This window comes from Leptopilina boulardi, unplaced genomic scaffold (assembly GCF_019393585.1).
Source record: "Leptopilina boulardi isolate dan_hultmark-lab unplaced genomic scaffold, ZJU_Lbou_2.1 LbouV2_137, whole genome shotgun sequence".
Lineage (NCBI taxonomy): Eukaryota > Metazoa > Arthropoda > Insecta > Hymenoptera > Figitidae > Leptopilina > Leptopilina boulardi.
In genome coordinates, this window is record NW_026137682.1 from 86114 (window position 1) to 104380 (window position 18267).

Sequence of the window (18267 nt, forward strand, 5' to 3'; positions counted from 1 at the left end):
TAAACAATTGAAATTTTCTTTCTAATAAGTAGGTTGTTCACCTATATAGCAAAGACTGATTAAAAACTGTTGTTTGAAAAATTGTAATGTAAATTAGCTTCTTATGTTGTTATAATTTATTTTCCACTGATGGCTTTATATGATAAAGAAAATTTTAATTTATTTGTAACTAATATAATTAATTTTATATATTTTTTTTCATATTAATTATTTTATTAAAATTATAATTTATATTGGTTCATCTGAAAATTTAAATTTTCGATTTTTCAAAACATAATACCTACAATCCCAATAAAATTATTTATATAATTTTATAAAAGATTATACACTATCAATGGAAAAAAGAAATATTTCGATAAATATATAATTGATAAATAAACACATAATTTTTTTTTACACCTAGAGCATATTGCATGATCTAAAATTCTTTAAAGAGTATTATTTTTAGATAACAATTATTATCAAATTGATCATTTGCGTGATAAAATGTTGCGACTGGTTATACTTTGATAAAGTCTTCATCATAACGTAATAAAAATGATATATTCAAGATAGTACTTTCCATAAATAATGTCTTCATTTAAAGTGAGTTAATTATTCTAAACAATTCTTAAACTAACGTTTCTACAGTTTAGATCAATTTCAAGGGAAAACGAAATTTCAATTGTTATTATTTTCTCTTTTTTTCAATAATTTTTCTAGGAAGGAACAATTTATTTATAATAATAGTCTATATAAAATTAATAATTTTAAAAACTATGAGGATTTATTTTCTATTATTTTTGGCAATTTTGATTGTCAAAAAAAGTGAAACAATCGAAGACAAAAATGTAATTAAAGGTAAGGCAATATTTATTTTTAAAAAATTTTAACAAAAAATTATCTATATATTTGTTTTAATAATTTTTTTAATAAATTTTTTACATAATATTATAACAAATATTTTTTTTAAATGTGATTAAGTAAACAATATGAGATGTAAAGAAGGAAGATTTTTCATCTGATATTTGAGTCTTCAAGACTACACAAAGAGAAAAATCTAGACTTTATAGCCCTTCGTTTTCTTATCGAGATGAAAAATTTTGAATTAAAATTAAAAACTGTAAAAAAATATTACACCACATTGAAGTGTGTCAAAAAAATTGAGAAAAGAATAAATTTTTGTTTCTTTTCTTTCAGTTATAAATAATGTTGCTAGTAAAGCAGCCATGGATGATAAAATCAAAAAAATCATTGAAGGATTTAAAGAAATAATGAAAAACGGAAATGAAACTTTAGGCATACCTCGATTGGATCCTTTCGAGTCAAATTCAATCAATTTGACTATTAAAAACGCTGATTTAATGTAATTTCATAAAATTATTTTTTATAAGAAAATTTTACAACTATCACATTTTTTATATCATTGTCAAATTTACTTTTTGATTTAAGACAAATTCTTGTCCCTACATAAATAATTTTAATTATATTTAAAATTTTTATTTCAAAATACTTTCTTTCAGAGGTAAATTTTTTTCTTCAAATATAATTATTGAAGGTTTGTCGAATTACATTGTGAATAAGGCACAAATAAAAGTTGTTGGTTTAAAAATGATTATTGCTCTCGAATGGCCTAAAATTGGAGGAGAAGTTTTAAATTATATCTTATCTGATGGTCGATTGATGAATTTTGTGAACATATTTGGACATGGAAATGCAATGTAACTACAACTTCTAAAAATATATTTTTCTCCAATAATTAATAAAAATTTATTAATATTCAAGTACATATAACAACTTAATTAAATTGAAATTAAATTTTTTAGTTTTCATATTAATAATTTCAAATTCGCTATTGAAATGTCCATAACAACTAACCAGACAAATAAATTTCTCTGCATCAAAGAATTACAAACTTCTATTTCTATTGGTGATAATAATGAAACTGACAGCATTAAGGTTTGTTTTGTAAATAATTTAAATAATAATTTCATAATTTAAATATTTTTAAATTGACAAAAATTCTTTTAATTTTAATATTATGCTTTTTATTGTAGTCATATGTTTTGAATTTTATATAATGTAAAATTTGCAAAAATACTTTACATTAAAAACATGTGTTTTATGTGTTACAGTTTTACACTGAGGGACTTTACGATGATAAAGAGTTATCTCAATTGTTTAGTGGTGTTATTTCTGAATTGGTACCTGCGGCTTTTGATATTTATTACAAAGAAATGATAAATACATTAAATAAAGTTTTAATCGATGCAGCAAATAAATTCCTGTTTGGAAAAACTTGGAAAGATCTGATAGCAATTATATCACAAACATAAAAATATTTTCATAATTAATTTACATTTGTCACAAATTATATTAAAGAATTTTAAAAATATAAATTCATGACTATGGAATACGATATATATTTCTTATTTTTAATATCATGTTTCGAATAATACAAAATTAATCAATTAATTATTTTGGAAATGTTTTATTGATTAAATATTCTGAATCATTTCTTTTTTTTTTTGTAAAAAAGTATTTTATAAATTAAAATGAATTTTGCTTAGAAATGCCACCCACGCATTGTCTTGGAAAATTGTCATGTCGTTTACATGTAAACCGTTATCGAAAGCAAACACAGACGACAAAAAAAGATCGTTGCTCGTAAAGGATAATTCATTTTTAATGATTCACACATACATGACATTCACCTTTTGCATGTGTATAATATACATAGTATATTTATTAAGAGCACTAACAGATAAGACATTTTGTACATGGTTAATTAAATGAAAAATTATTTTTAAATACCATAAGAACATATAATGATAGATAATAGTTATTGCAAATAATTATTTTATCTTTCTTCACTCCGTTTCTTTTCTTTTCGTTTATTTACGTATTTATTTCATTGTTTTCTTTTTTTTAAATATATTAACCATTTTATTTTTAAAATACAACAATTTCATTAACATAAATAATTAATTGAATATTAATAAAAACATTTTCATTACATTGGTATTTAATTTAAGGGGTTACATATCTTCATTAAAACTCATTATTCTAATAAAGTTTTAATTAAATGGCTAAAAATAATTATATAATAATCGTACTTAATTTTTGCTGACAAAAAAGTATGTAACCCCTTAATTATAATTTAAAAATTTATTGGTATACAATTTTATTACTGAAATATTTTAAAGACTACTCTAAAAATCCAAATTATAAGAAACCTAAAATTATTTGTAAATTAAAATTTAAAACTAAGCTGCAACGCTTATTATTTTAATGCCTTTAAATTTTCTGTGTTTAAGGTATTTGTTTTTCTAATCTATCAGTAGCAGTCTCTTGAATCAGTGTATGACATTTCGTTACAGAATTTTTAAAAATCGTGATGATCATTTCGTTGTTAATCTTTTATTTTCAAAAATACAAAAACGCTGAATTACTTATCAATATTTATTATATAAGGAAAAAAAATTCATTTTTTAAATGTTATCTATTTGTTAAAACTATTATTATTTAAATTATATATTAAACTTCAAAATTTCTATGCATTAGAAGTTGGTAAATAACAATAATAATTTATTTATAAAAATTATTGTTATATAATTTGTTTATAATAATAATAATTATAAAATTCTGATATTTGTAATTTGTGTCTTATTATTTTATTTTTTATTATAAGCTCTCTAAATATGAATCAGTGAAAAAGTCACTGGTCTCATATCAGTCGCTAAATTCTAGCTATTTGAATCAGTGGTTTTCACTGACAGTTAGTGACATTTCACTGGAGAATCAATTACTTTGACAGAAAATCAGTGAAATGTTACTGATTCAAATAGCTACACTCAAAAAAATAAGTAGTAGATTTGACTACTCCCAAGTGCGAAAACCAACACGGCCCAATATTGGCCCAGTATTGGCAACGGTGGCACCAAGTCTTGGCAGACAATATTGGGCCGACTCTTGTGGTGTTAACAGAGGTTGAACGTCGACAGCCAAGTATCAGACGTCATTACTGGGCCAATCTTGGCTGACATTAGTGGCCCAGTATTGTCAAAGTTAAAAAAAGTTTAAAAAATTGTAATAATTAATTAATTATATACATTTATAATTCAAGTCCTGACAGAAAGCACAATTGTTTAAACATTTGAAAATTTGTAACGCTCGCGGGAACCGAACTCGCAACCTAACGCATCGAAGTCTAACACGCTAACCACTACACTATACGCGGCTATGGGAATCTCAACACAAAAATGTTTTCATAAGCTGTATTTGAGGAACATTTTAGCCGTTAATGCACCATTACTGGGCCAAGATTCGTTCCAACTTTGGAAAAAATGACTTGTCAAAATAAATTCAACATTTCAGCCGACAATGAGCCAATAATGACCCAGTAATGGGACAGAGTTAGTCTCAATTATGGAAAAGTAGAATTACCAAGTATTGGTGCCAATATTGGCCCAATAATGTGACGGAGTTCGGCCCAATTATGCGAAAAATTGGAGTTACTAAAAATCGGTGCCAATATTGGCCCAGTAATGGGACAGAGTTCGGCCCAATAATGGCAAATTAGAGTAAACGAGAATCGGTGCCAACATTGGCCCAATAATGGGACGAATTGATTGCCAGTACTGGTCCAGTAACGTTTGCCATACTTTGGCAGACATTACTAGGCCAATGTTGGGCCTTATTGGCAGTCTTGGCATTTCGCACATGGGCTTTTTAACTACCCTGTATAGTACAATAAATCCTCAACTCAATTTTAAAAGTTGTATTAACTACTAAAAAGTAGTTAAAATAACTAAGAATGTAGTTGATATAATAAGATTTTGTAGTTACACTGTTAAAAATGTTTGTAGTTTTAATATACATAAAGTACTTAAATTTAAGAAACTGGTATATTAGAGTGTAATTCATATACAAAGTATATTAAATTTTGTCACTGAAAAAAATTCAAATAAAAAAATTGCATTTTACTCAATTTATACATGTTCTTCTGTACAAAATAAGGTTTTTATTAATAAAGCAAAGTAATTTCTTTCATGTAAATACAAGTTTAAATCAATTTACATTGTAAAAATGCATATAATTTGACATTTATAGTACTTAACCTAAATGTCACATATAAGTATTAAAATTCTTGTATTTAGAATGTTTTTTTGAAAAATTTTCCCCTTATAAAACATTATTTGGACATAAACAACACAATAGTTAAAGAATTACGCACTGTTGTTTCAATTTCAAATAAATTTTCAATATCAAGGAAATAATGACCGTTTGGTGAAATAGGCATCTACAGCCGCCATGTTGTCACTTTAAATTTAATATACATGTATCTTAGATTTCAATAACTGTAGTGCATATTCGCTTCATACGCATGTATATTAAATCTAATACAGATTTTTCTAACAGTGTAGTTTTAAATTCTAACTACATTTTTAAGTTAATTGTACTACTAATTTTTAACTTCTTAAGAAATAATGAAATTAACTACACAAACATTGTTAAACTAACTAAGAAAGTAATTGTTTTAACTTCTTTTCACTAAACTACCCAAAGGTAGTTGAAGATTTCGGAAAAATTTTTTTCAGTGTAGAATTTAGCGACTGATTTGAGACCAGTGACTTTTTCATTGATTCAAATTTAGAGAGAAGATTCACCGTAAATTTATGCTACTTGTCTGGAGGTTATCTCATAGATAAATTATTATGTAAGCATGCTGTGAATTCATTATCGTTATATTAATTTTATTGTTAATAATTTTATATAATAATAATTCACGGAGAGAAATACACGGAAAGAAAGTTTGTAGCAATATTTGATATTATGGTGTTACTTTTTAGTATATTTGGTTACAATTGCGGAACATTTTGGCATGATAACGATTTTCGATACTATCTTTAAGAATGATTGAGATTAAAATAAGAATATTTAATATAGTTGGAAAGAAAATTTGATATAATATTTACGAAATCTGAAATCTTTTTATTGAAACACAAAAATGTCAAATTTTAATAAGCTCTTTATCAATTTTTCTAACCAAATATTTCAAATTTCGTAATTAGAATTGTATAAAATGATATAATTATTTCAGATTTTGATATATTTGATATGAAAATTGAAAAAGAAATATCAAAGTTAACGAGATTCGACGAAATTTGCCGAAGTTGAACGTTCGGAATTGCCCGATCCTCACCGAGTGGTAACGAAGACTGACGAAGCTCTTTAGACAAGCCCCTTTTTACCATGATCTTGATACAGACCTGAATTTCTTTTATATAATTAATTTTGAATATTTTACAATAAATCAATAAAAAAAATTGTTCTTCAAAAAATAATAAAATATTTAATTATTTCCCAATAAATAATGATTTTTATTTATATTTTTAAACATGTTTTGATATAATTTCACCTTTCTCATAAGCGGTGAAAAATATGTCTGGTTAGTATATAAGAATGGTCACATCAGTTTTTCACATTAGCGTATATGAAGCGTTATTCTGCGAATGTTATACGTATTATCGTTAGTATAGGTTAGGAATAAAAATAAGCCAATCGATGTAAAACAATGCGGTGTATGTGTGTGTGTGTGTGCATTTAAAAGTTCATATCCTCGTCTATCCTCGAGATGAGAAAGAGATAAAACTTTGGCGTAGAATCTGTTGGTGTTTCTGTCGTCATCTGTCACGACTGAACCACTTCGAATTTTTAGTATAGTTTTAACAAATTTCGAAATAATCTTTCCAAATTTTCATATTTTAGTAAATAACGAAGTGCGCGTCGATTTAACTTACTTCTGGTTTTTCGTATAAATTTATCAATTTACGAAATAATAATTTCAATTTCTGGAATATATTTACTAAAAAGACTATTGGTAAAAATATACCGATTTTCGTTATCAAACCCAAATGTTCCGCGTTTGAAAAAGAGAATACTAAAATTTCCTATCAGATTTATCAAATATTGCTACTAAATTTCTTTCCGTGTAGATGGTAAGAACTTATGATCTTAAGATGGTAAAAAGTAGATGTTATCCGGTACCATCATTATGCTACTCGGTACTATCAAAGATGTTACAAAAAGTATGATTATGTTACCCACTACAATCCAGATATTACTCCGTACAATCTGGAAAGTAACTGATAGAATCTAGATAGCTGTCCATATATGTAAGATCAAATATGGTACCTGGTACTATCTAGATAGTACCCAGTATCATTTATTTCTCTCCGTATTATTAAATACATTAATAATTTTATTGTTATATATTAACAATAAAATTATTAACAATTACAAATTTAAAGAATTTAACTTTTTTTAATAGAAAAATTTAAATAAAGTCAACTTAAGCAAAGATTACACTATTTCTATAGTGATTACGTATATATATATATAGGTATCATATTTAGATATAGAGAGAGTTTAATCGATATATAATTTCTCTTGCGGCTAGATCATTATTCTAGGGAATATACTTTGCGCCTTGTAAACAATAGAATCACGTTCAACAAGCGCCATTAAGCATGCTTATTGTATAATCCAATAAAATAGTGTCACATCACGTGGAAGAACAACTTCCGTTCAATATCAAAAAGAATATAATATGATTCTGGCTTACGAAATTCCATAAGCACCTTTATACATTTTAATCTTCGAGTTTATCTTCCACCCTCAAAATAATATTTTATTTATTATGTATTTATTATTTATTATATATACACTACCGTCCGAAATTGTGCGAACTCTGCTTTTTCAACAACTATATAAAACTGTTCAAATCTTCAAAAATATTAAAACTAAAATTTTTTCCTCTTTATTTTATTAAAGTTAATAAAATTCTGAAAGAAATGACACCTTGACAAAGAGAATATGTTAATTTTTCTATTAGATATCTAAGAAAAACCCAATTTTCAATGTTTTTACTATTTTTTTTATTTCTCTGGCAAAAATTAATATTTTTAAACGTTCTTATCACAGAAAATTAAAAGGCATTAAAATAAGCTGCAACGCTTCTTATTTTAATCCAATTTTGCTTATTTTAATACCAAAATGGATTAAAATAAGCAAAATTGGATTAAAATAAGAAGCGTTGCAGCTTATTTTAATGCCTTTTAATTTTCTGTGTAGGCTCATTGAAATCGTATTTTGTTATGCAATTCAAATTATATAAAACAATTCATGTACACATTCTTCCCTAGCGTATGCAAACCGTGAAAGTTGGCTTATAAAATGTCAAAAAATTGTGATTAATATTTATATGACAAAAAATGATCAGTAAAATGTATAAATTTTAAATTTACTTACATAAATCAGAGAAGTTTAGAATGATATATTTACTTGATTTTTAAACATTATATTTTATTGTAGAATTAAATTTAAATTTTTTGACATTTTATGAGCCGACTTTCACGGTTTGCATACGCTATAGGGAAGAATGTGTACATGAATTGTTTTATATAATTTGAATTGCATAACAAAATACGATTTCAATGAGCCTAAGAACGTTTAAAAATATTAATTTTTGCCAGAGATATAAAAAAAATAGTAAAAACATTGAAAATTGGGTTTTTCTTAGATATCTAATTGAAAAATTAACATATTCTCTTTGTCAAGGTGTCATTTCTTTCAGAATTTTATTAGCTTTAATAAAATAAAGAGGAAAAAATTTTAGTTTTAATATTTTTGAAGATTTGAACAGTTTTATAGTTGTTGAAAAAGCAGAGTTCGCACAATTTCGGACGGTAGTGTATAATGTATAGGTTTCCAAATAGATGCATAAATAATATAATAAATAAGATAAAAGTGTATAATCAAACATTTTTCTTTGCGTTTTTTAGAATTATAAATGTTTTGTAGATTTTTGAATAAATGTTTAAAAGGTGTTTAGTAAAACTTTTTTAAGGGGAGGGAATGAAAACACTTCTGATCAGTTTTTAAAACTGCAAATTTTTAAAAATATACAAGTTATTTTTACATATTTTAAAAGTCTATATATTACACTTGTATATTGAGCTTACAGATTTTAATTTTTTTTTTAAATTAATATTATGTATATTTATATGTATTATTTTTTAAATTCATTATCAAAAACAGTAAACCCTAGTGTTTGAAAGCTAATTTTCGTCTTAAGGGGTTATACCCATATGCTAACCTTTGCAGAGGGAAAGACAGACAATTGCTTAATATTCCTTTATTGGAGTCAGTATGTTAAATTTATTACGTTAATTTTCAAATAAAACTGACCTCAGGGGCGATTCAGTGACTGTTATTTATTATATAGAATCACAAACGAGAAAAAAATTATATTTAAAAGTCGAAAGTGTTATTTTATTTTTAAGATATTTTTTAAAGATACTTTTAAAAAAGTCAATTTAAAAAATAATAATTATTATGATTGAGAATACACAGAAATTAAAATATGGGCCCGATGGATTTCCCTATCTCTGACATGGACCTTGACAGAAAAATTTACTAGTGCCTATAGAGGTGTTACCGCTATACAGAAAAAAACTTATCAGAGCCTTGGCAGTTTTTCTTTAAATTTAAGAGGCAACATTCAGCTTTGCTGAATTTACGCAATGCAATTTCCATTATAACTTTACTAGTACTGCGGTTTTAAAAACTCATTATAAAATAAGACTTTTTTTCACCGTGTAATTAAAAATTTTAGATGAAATTCCTAAAATAAAAAAAATTATTAAAACACTAGTGAAAAAAATGTTAATAAATTAATTAAAAAACTTTTAATTGTTAATAACTTTTTATTACAAAAGGCTATTATGCCTTTAAGGATGAAATATTTTTGTTAATTATTTTTGTTTTTTTTTATATTACCAATATTAGTGTTTAGATTGAAAGCAAAATTGATTTAACTATATATATACTATATTGAGCTTGTACAGGAATGAATGGGTCATATACATAGATTTTTAATTGTATAGAAGTGGATTAACGTTTGATTCGATAAATCAGACAGTAACATATGTTTATCGATGATCACATATATTATTCGATCAATTATAAGACTTGTTCAGTTTTGAAAAGTCCATTTTGTGATTTCATGAAGCATTAATAAAACTTTAATTACGTTTTAATTAAATTTTAAAATAATCACAAAATTAGATTTAATAAAGTCATCAATCATTATCAATATTAAAAATGTTTGTCATATTGAAATTTTGTTAATATGACATGAAATTCAAAATCAACGACTCCAAAAACTTCTACACTATAATCATCGGATTATGTACTTTTTTTTGTTTGAACCGCTCAACAAGCTCGAGTTGAGGTTGGTCAGGATTAATCTAGCCATCATCTCAACTAGCAATTGCTCTGTTGCAAGATTCCTCACCGTTCATCCCGCGAATATTGTCCTCCGCAGCTCTTCTAGCTTCCGGCGGAACTCTTCAATTCCCTTACAGGGAGTGAGGTAGACCATTATGTTCACTGATATTGTTTCTCTTCGGGTGGTTGATTTAATAAATTAACGAAAAGTTCATCTCGCTTCTTTGACAGAGAAATTCTCTTTTTTTCTCTTATTACAATTTTGCAAACAGCAGAGGAACATATTTATATATATGATGTATTCCACGCCAAAGTGTAATTTTTTTTTTTTGGTTTTTTTTATACTACGTACTTTTATGTATTTTAATGCGCTGATTACGAAAATCATAGTAACAATACCCAAATATTTGATTTTTATGGTAAAAACCATAAAAAAGTCCCAAAATTAATGGTTCCCAGGTGAAAAAATTAACGTTACTAACGTTACTAACGTTACTTATGTTACTAACATTACTAATGTTACTAACGTTAGTACCTATAAAAAAATTAAGAGTTTCTAAAATATATTTTCACAGAAACTTTGCCACTACTTTCCCATTACCACTTTCACTTCCACTTAAATTTTTTATAATTTTCATTCCCATTTCCACTTCTACTTTTTCTAATTCTCATTCGCACTTCCATTCTCACTTCTACTCTTTCTAATTCTCATTCCCACTTCACTTCCACTTTTTCTAATTTTCATTCCCATTCCTATTTCCACTTCCAGTTTTTTATATTCATTGCCACCACCACTTTTTCTAATTCTCATTCACACTTTCACTTCCACTTGTTCCAATTTTCATTCCCATTTCATCTTCCACTTTTTTATTTTCATTACAACTTTTTTATATTTTCACTCCCACTTTCATTCCTAATTTTTTAAATTTTCATTATCACTTTCACTTTTTCTAATTTCCATCCATAGTAATTAAAAAAGTGGAAATGGTTGCGTAAATGGAAATTAGAAATAGTTTTAGTCAAAATGGCAACAGCCAATGAAAATTAGAAGTGGAAAAAATGGGAGTAGAAGTGGGAATGAAAATTAGAAAAAGAGAAGTGGGAATAAAAATTAGAAAAAGTAGAAGTGGAAATGGTAATGAAAATAAAAAAGTGAAAGTGGAAGTGAAAGTGAAAGTGGAAATGAGAATTAGAAAAAGTGAAAGTGGAAACGGTAATGAAAATAAAGAAGTGGAAGTGATAATAGAAATGAAAATTATAAAATGTGCGGGAAAGAACATTAAAATAAATACTTCCTTGTGGTCGATTTTCGACAAGTTTCTGCAAAAATACAATTTAGAAACATTTTCTTAATTTTTTTATAGGTACTAACGTTAGTAACGTTAGTAATATTAGTAACAATAGTAATGTTAATTTTTCTACCTGGGTTTTTTTCGTTTATTAAGTAAAATATGCAAAATTAAAAAAAATCCATACGATATAAAAAATGTATTTTAATAAGATCTATAACTTTTGTTGGATCATTAATTTTGGGACTTTTTTATGGTTTTCACCATAAAAATCAAATTTTTGGGTATTGTCACTATGATTTTCGTAATTAGCGCATCAAAATACATAAAAGTACGTAGTATAAAAAAAAACCAAAAATATTTTTAAAAAATTCGAAAATATTGTAAAAATCGTTTACCCATTATCAGGCTATTAGGCTTAAAAGTTTCGTAAAAAGAAGTAGTTTTTTTGAAAAAATTTTGAAAAAAATCGATCAGTACGTTAAATGAGAAAAATGACTTTTTATTATTAAAACTCAAAAATTTGATAGTAATGTTGTTTAAAAAAAAAAATTCGATTTTTTCGTTGAAAAGTGAAAAGTTGAAAAGTTTTTTAGTTTAAAAACACACATTTTGAAAAAAAAGACTTTTAAAATTGATGCATTTTTAAGGAAGTTATGAGCATTCAAAAATTAAAAATCATGAAAATTCTCCAATTTTTAAAATTCCATAACTCGAAAACGGCTTGCTAAAAGAATTTGAAAAAATTCTTGAAAGCTAGTCTCAATTAGTACTAAAGGAAAAAAAAATCTCGAAAAAATCGGAGATGCAATTGCAGATGGACTTTCATTTTGGCGTGGAATACATCATATATATGATGTGTCTATTTTGAGACACGTCTAATTAATCTTGAACCAAAAACGTTGAAATAGAAATGGCGTTGGTTAGCAAGCGAGTCAGCATCCAACAGAAGGCATAAGTATAAGCACCACCTGGCAGAAATAGCAGTCAGAGAGAAAAGCAAAGCAGAATAATCAACGGGAAAAATAAAAAAAGAATGGGATCCGCGCTTGGCACCTGCACTGCTCACATGAGAATGTTTAACTTGATTTCATTTTTCCCGCATCTTCGTTCAAGGCACGTACAAATAAAATCTGGCCTTTTCCATGTGTATAAATTTTTTTGTTTCTCATATCACTTGTTTTTTTTTCTCTCTCTCTCTCTCTCTATACTTGTATATCGAAAACGACTCTAGTAGAATTTTCGTGGACGTGAGCCAACAGCTCGTTACTTCAAAAGTAACTGAGATTTTGTTTTGGTCCCAGGGCGATGTCCCCTCTAAATCAAAAGTTACATTGTTCCTAAAGTGCGAACTAAAGAATTGTGTTGTTACAAGAAAATGGTATACAACAAAAAATTCTTTTCGGAACATTCCAAATCAATCTATTTCAGTCCAAAGATTAATTTTATTCAAACCATTTTTATCAAGTTTTTATCAAAATTCTTTGAAACTAAAATATTAAAAAACCACAAAAATGAAAATAGTTTCTTATATAGTTAGACCAGATGATCATTTTTTCCTTATTCATTTTTTGCTCAGACTAATATTTTCTTAAATAAAAAAAAAATGAAATTTTGACTAACCTCGAAAATCAATATATTTTAACAATTTACTAATAATATTTCATAAACAGAATAATTTAAGAAGTCGAAACTTCACTTATACCTTTGTACAAAAAACCACCTATTTCCAACGAAATAGTCAAAATTTAGAAAAAACATTTATTTGTTAATAAATTTTAATTCTTTAGTTAATCAAGATATTATCTATGTTTGAAAAATTATTTGGTTCAAATAATCGGTAATCAGCAAATAAATATTTACTTGAACCAAATAATTTTTATTTGAATTAAATAAACTGTATTTGAAACAAATATACTATTTAATTGACTCAAATAAAAATTATTAAATACTAATAAATATTTCGTGCATAATAAAATATTGAGGAAGTTTTCAAATTTAGATATAATGTCTTGATTACTAAAGAATTAAAAATTATTAACAAATAAATTTTTTTGTCGAAATTTTCACCATTTCGTTAAACTTGGGGAGTTTTTTCTATAAAGGTAAGTAAATTTTCGGCTTCTTAAATTATTCTATTTATGAAATATTATTATATTGATTTTCAAGTTAAGTTAAAATTTTATTTTTTTCTTTTTTATTCAAGAAAATATTTGCCTGAGAAAATAAATGTATAAAGAAAAAATGTGTGTCTGGTCCAGCTCTATATGAAAATTATTTTCATTTTTGGATGAAAATTTCCCAACTGGGCCACCTAAAAATGACTTTTCAAATTAAAAATATTTTTTTTCATAATCTACTGCAGGAAGCCGAATTAAAAACATTCCTGAAATGCATTTTTAAAAACATTAATTTTTTAATTATTTATTAACAATTAAATATTTTGTTACCTTTCCACTAAATTTGCAATTACTCTGTTGCTTGTTAATGAAATTTAATAAAATTTGGTGAGCATATAGAAAAATTATGCCTCTTTGAAATGCAATAGAAATTTCAATTAATCTTTATTGTTTATGCAAAAAAAATTGTTTATTTAATAAACAAATGAATATTTAAACTATTTCTCATATGTTTAGGAAAAAATTTCAAAAACAACATAAATCTACACTTTCTCAACTTTAATTTAAAAAAAAAATCTTAATACCTTTAAAAAATGAGTAAATTCTCTGTTATTGAATTATATTAATTTATACTAATATAATTTATAGTAATACTAATTTAGCTAAATAAAAATTTGGTTTAGCGAAAATTTAATTAAATAAGAATTTAGTTAAATAAAAATTAGGCTTTAATAACAATTATATTAAAAAAAATTCGGTTAAATAAAAATTCTGCTATTGATAAATTTGGTTCTACGTTAAATTAATTTTCTAAAATTCAAACTTAGTACACATTGAGCGTCCAAATTTAAATCTTTTCGATAAAATAACAAATTCATAAAATTAAATTTGTTCTTATATTTATAAGAAATACAATTTTTTTTAATTATAAATTAATTAAAATTAAATTAAATAATTTGTTATTTCATCGAAAAGATTTTAATTGGTGCGCTCAATGTGTACTAAGTTTGAATTTTAGAAAATTAATTTAACGTTGAACCAAATTTTTAATAGCAGAATTTTTATTTAACCGAATTTTTTTAAATAGAATTTTTATTAAAGCCTAATTTTTATTTAACCAAATTATTATTTAATTAAATTTTATATTAGTATAAATTAGTATAATTCGATAACAGAGAATAGGCATCGTTGCGTATAGTAGCCCGTGTGGAAAAATTTTGTGGAAGTCTAGCGTCTGGAAATAGTCTTACCAGTCATAGGCAAGCCCGTCTAAACTAGTCGGTCTTGCTATTCGCTAAGAAGCGTTTCAATAGACGTAGTCGAGTTCGTCTTATCTAGACCGTTTTTCAAGACTCAAGCCAGCGACTTTACAGCGCTACTTGACAAACGTGTAGGTTATGGTCGTTTGCGGTTGTCATCGTACTTTTACAGTTGTTGCACTTTTGTGAAATTCTTTTCTTTGTAAAATGCTTTTGTAAAATGCTTTTGTAAAATACTTTTGTGAAATACTTTTGCGAATTACTTTTGTAATTGTGTACAAATATTTTTAAATAATATATTTTTTACAATTTTTACTAATTACAATTTAATATATTTTATAATTAGTAATTAATATTATTTAAATTATATTTATATATTGCTATTAATTTCAATAAAAATATTCTTTTGTTTTTTTTTATAGATTTTTGAAATTTATTTTTTTAATCGAAGAAAAAACTTTGTCACGAATTTATTTATTTTTATATTATATATCCATTTACATAACCTCAAACTAAAAAGTAGTTTTTAACAAAACTAAAAATATATTTAAAATTTTTTACACCCAAATTCGACATATCCAATTGTACAATATATATTAATTTAAATAATATTAATTACTAATTATGAAATATAATAAATTGTAAAAAATATATTATTTAAAAATATTTGTACACAATTACAAAAGTAATTCGCAAAAGTATTTCACGAAAGTATTTCAGAAAAATATTTTACGAAGATATTTTAAAACAGCATTTTACAAAAAAAAAGAATTTCACAAAAGTGCAAGAACTGTAAAAGTACGCTGACAACCGCAAACGACCATAACCTACACGTTTGTCAAGTAGCGCTGTAAAGTCGCTGGCCTGAGTCTTGAAAAACGGTCTAGATAAGACGAACTCGACTACGTCTATTGAAACGCTTCTTAGCGAATAGCAAGACCGACTAGTTTAGAGGGGCTTACCTATGACAATAAAGGCAATGGATATGGCTTTTATATAAATAGAAATAATTTTATAATTATATTAAAAATATATGTAATTTAAGAATAAAAACATTTTGAATTTAGAATAAAGGCGCGCCAAAAACATCACCGATATTAACAGATTGTCGCCAAGTAGTCAGCGTGGCCCCGTGGTTAGCGTTGTAGGTTTGCGAGTGTTAGGTCGTGGGTTCGGTGCCCAGTGCGAGCGAGATTTTTCAAATTAGATTAGGTGTTATTTCCACAGGTATTGTTAATTAATCTTAACTGATGAAACAAAAATTGTAAAAAACTTCGGATTAAATTAATTAAATAATAATAAATTTTTTTTGAAATTACTAATAATAATTAAATGAGGAGATAAGTTGTCTTGACTTATAAGATTCCAATACAACTTATCTCCTTATTATTAATAAATTAAAATCATATTATTATAATGAATACTAATGTTATTTTAATTTTATCTATAAATATAATAATACGTAATATTAATAGGATTATTATTATTATTATTACTATTATTATTAAGAATTATTGAACGCGAGAATCAAGACCTGGCCAGCTTGTCTAACTCTAGACCGTAGCATGGAACTTTCGTTCCACTTCTGATCGGGGGCTCGACAAGACCGCCTGGCCTGGGTCTATAGAGACGTTAGACAGTCTGTCCAGTGTCCTACCAGCGCCCCGAAATTTTTCCACACGGGAGCGCGCCGCGCGCGGCACTGGTGATGGTTCCAGTGCTTGCACGTCGCTCTTCAAATTCGCATAATTTACTCATTTTTTAAAGGTACTAAGATTTTTTTTTTAAATTAAAGTTCAGAAAGTGTAGATTTATGTCGTTTTACAAATTTTTTCCTAAACATATGAGAAATAGTTTAAATATTCATTTGTTTATTAAATAAACAATTTTTTTTGCATAAACAATAAAGGTTAATTGAAATTTCTATTGCATTTCAAAGAGACATAATTTTTCTATATGCTCACCAAATTTTATTAAATTTCATTAACAAGCAACAGAGTAATTGCAAATTTAGTGGAAAGGTAACAAAATATTTAATTGTTAATAAAGAATTAAAAAATTAATTTTTTTAAAAACGCATTTCAGGAATGTTTTTAATTCGGCTTCCTGCAATAGATTATGAAAAAAAGTATTTTAAATTTGAAAAGTCAGTTTTAGGTGGCCCAGTTGGGAAATTTTCACCCTTTTATGGTTTTTTTGTCTTTTTAGGTTCAGATAATTTTTTCGTTCGTTATTTATTATCTTTTAAAAAAAGAGACAGAAGATGTGTTCAAACGCAAGTGCTATTATTGTACACTGGGGGTCAATTTTCCCTAAGAAAATATTATTAGAAATAGAAACATTTGATAAGGTTGATACGAGAATCTTATTAAACTTTTTTTGGACTTCTAAAAAAAAATGTCTTTAAAATTTGTAATTTTTCGTTTATTATTTGCCGAATTTCCATATATATATTTGGCACTTCCTGTTAGTTACAGCATATATTCTATACACTTCAGTTGTAATGTATGAAAGCTCATCTAAGATTTTCTTAAGCATTCATTTAACTTCCTGCGTTACAGCTGGTCATACATAGTGGTATAAGTAAATGACATCCGGGTCCAGCTTATGCAGAATCCATTTTTTTATGCTTTTCATTCGCAAATATATATATATATATATATATATATATATATATATATATGCATAGAATGTATGTCTATGTACTCTATATGACGATGACGAATATTTCGAAAAAGTAATCTCAGGTTGACGATAATATGAAGAGCTATAATTATAAATTTTACACAAGCACACAAAATATACATATATATTCAGTGGACTCAATTTTAAGCGGATGAATTAATTCGTGCCGGTGAGAAAATCGGACCGGAAGTTGTCCGCAAAATATATAACTCTTGGATTGCGGAAATCACTATGAAAACATATATGCTATTTGTAATGTACGAATTCATTCATCTATCTCTCTACCGGGTGCTTTCAAAATTTTATTTACGAAAAGAATTATACCTATATTCATATATTTTTTTCAAAATTAAGATACTTTACAAATAAATATAAATAAACATTGAATAAAAACCTATTCGATAGACAATGAAATTAATAATAATTAATAAATATTATCAATTGAAATTTTTTTTTTATTTTCTCATTATATTGAGAACATGTATTTTGTTTCTAAATTTCTATTTAAAAACAATAGTAAGTTTGAGGAAATATTTATTTCGTTTATACTCAAAAGAAGTTTTAACTTTTTTTTTCTGTTATAAATATTAGTGATTTAAAAGAAACTTTATGTGAAGAAATGATCCTTATTAAAAGAAATCT

General features: G+C 25.8%; 1 protein-coding gene across 2 annotated transcripts; it reads left to right on the plus strand.

Annotated features, from left to right (window-relative positions):
- The first annotated feature begins 454 nt into the window (after positions 1-454).
- Positions 455-2398, plus strand: LOC127291491 (uncharacterized). 2 transcript variants are annotated; one of them, XM_051320667.1, is made up of 6 exons: positions 455-585; positions 703-840; positions 1180-1345; positions 1503-1700; positions 1806-1938; positions 2115-2398. In XM_051320667.1, exons 2-6 carry the CDS (start codon positions 759-761, stop codon positions 2313-2315), a joined length of 780 nt encoding a protein of 259 aa, XP_051176624.1. In that variant the 5' UTR covers positions 455-585; positions 703-758; the 3' UTR covers positions 2316-2398. The 2 variants fall into 2 exon arrangements, with proteins under 2 accessions (XP_051176624.1, XP_051176623.1); XM_051320666.1 differs by lacking the exon at positions 455-585 and having other exon boundaries at positions 596-840.
- The last annotated feature ends 15869 nt before the right edge of the window (positions 2399-18267 follow it).

Excerpts from the sequence above, each read along its gene's own strand:
- LOC127291491 (XM_051320667.1), top strand. The coding sequence starts at position 759 with ATGAGGATTTATTTTCTATTATTTTTGGCAATTTTGATTGTCAAAAAA. Across the intron at positions 1,346-1,502 it reads ATTAAAAACGCTGATTTAAT|AGGTAAATTTTTTTCTTCAA; the intron begins GTAATTTCATAA and ends ACTTTCTTTCAG. Across the intron at positions 1,939-2,114 it reads ATGAAACTGACAGCATTAAG|TTTTACACTGAGGGACTTTA; the intron begins GTTTGTTTTGTA and ends TATGTGTTACAG.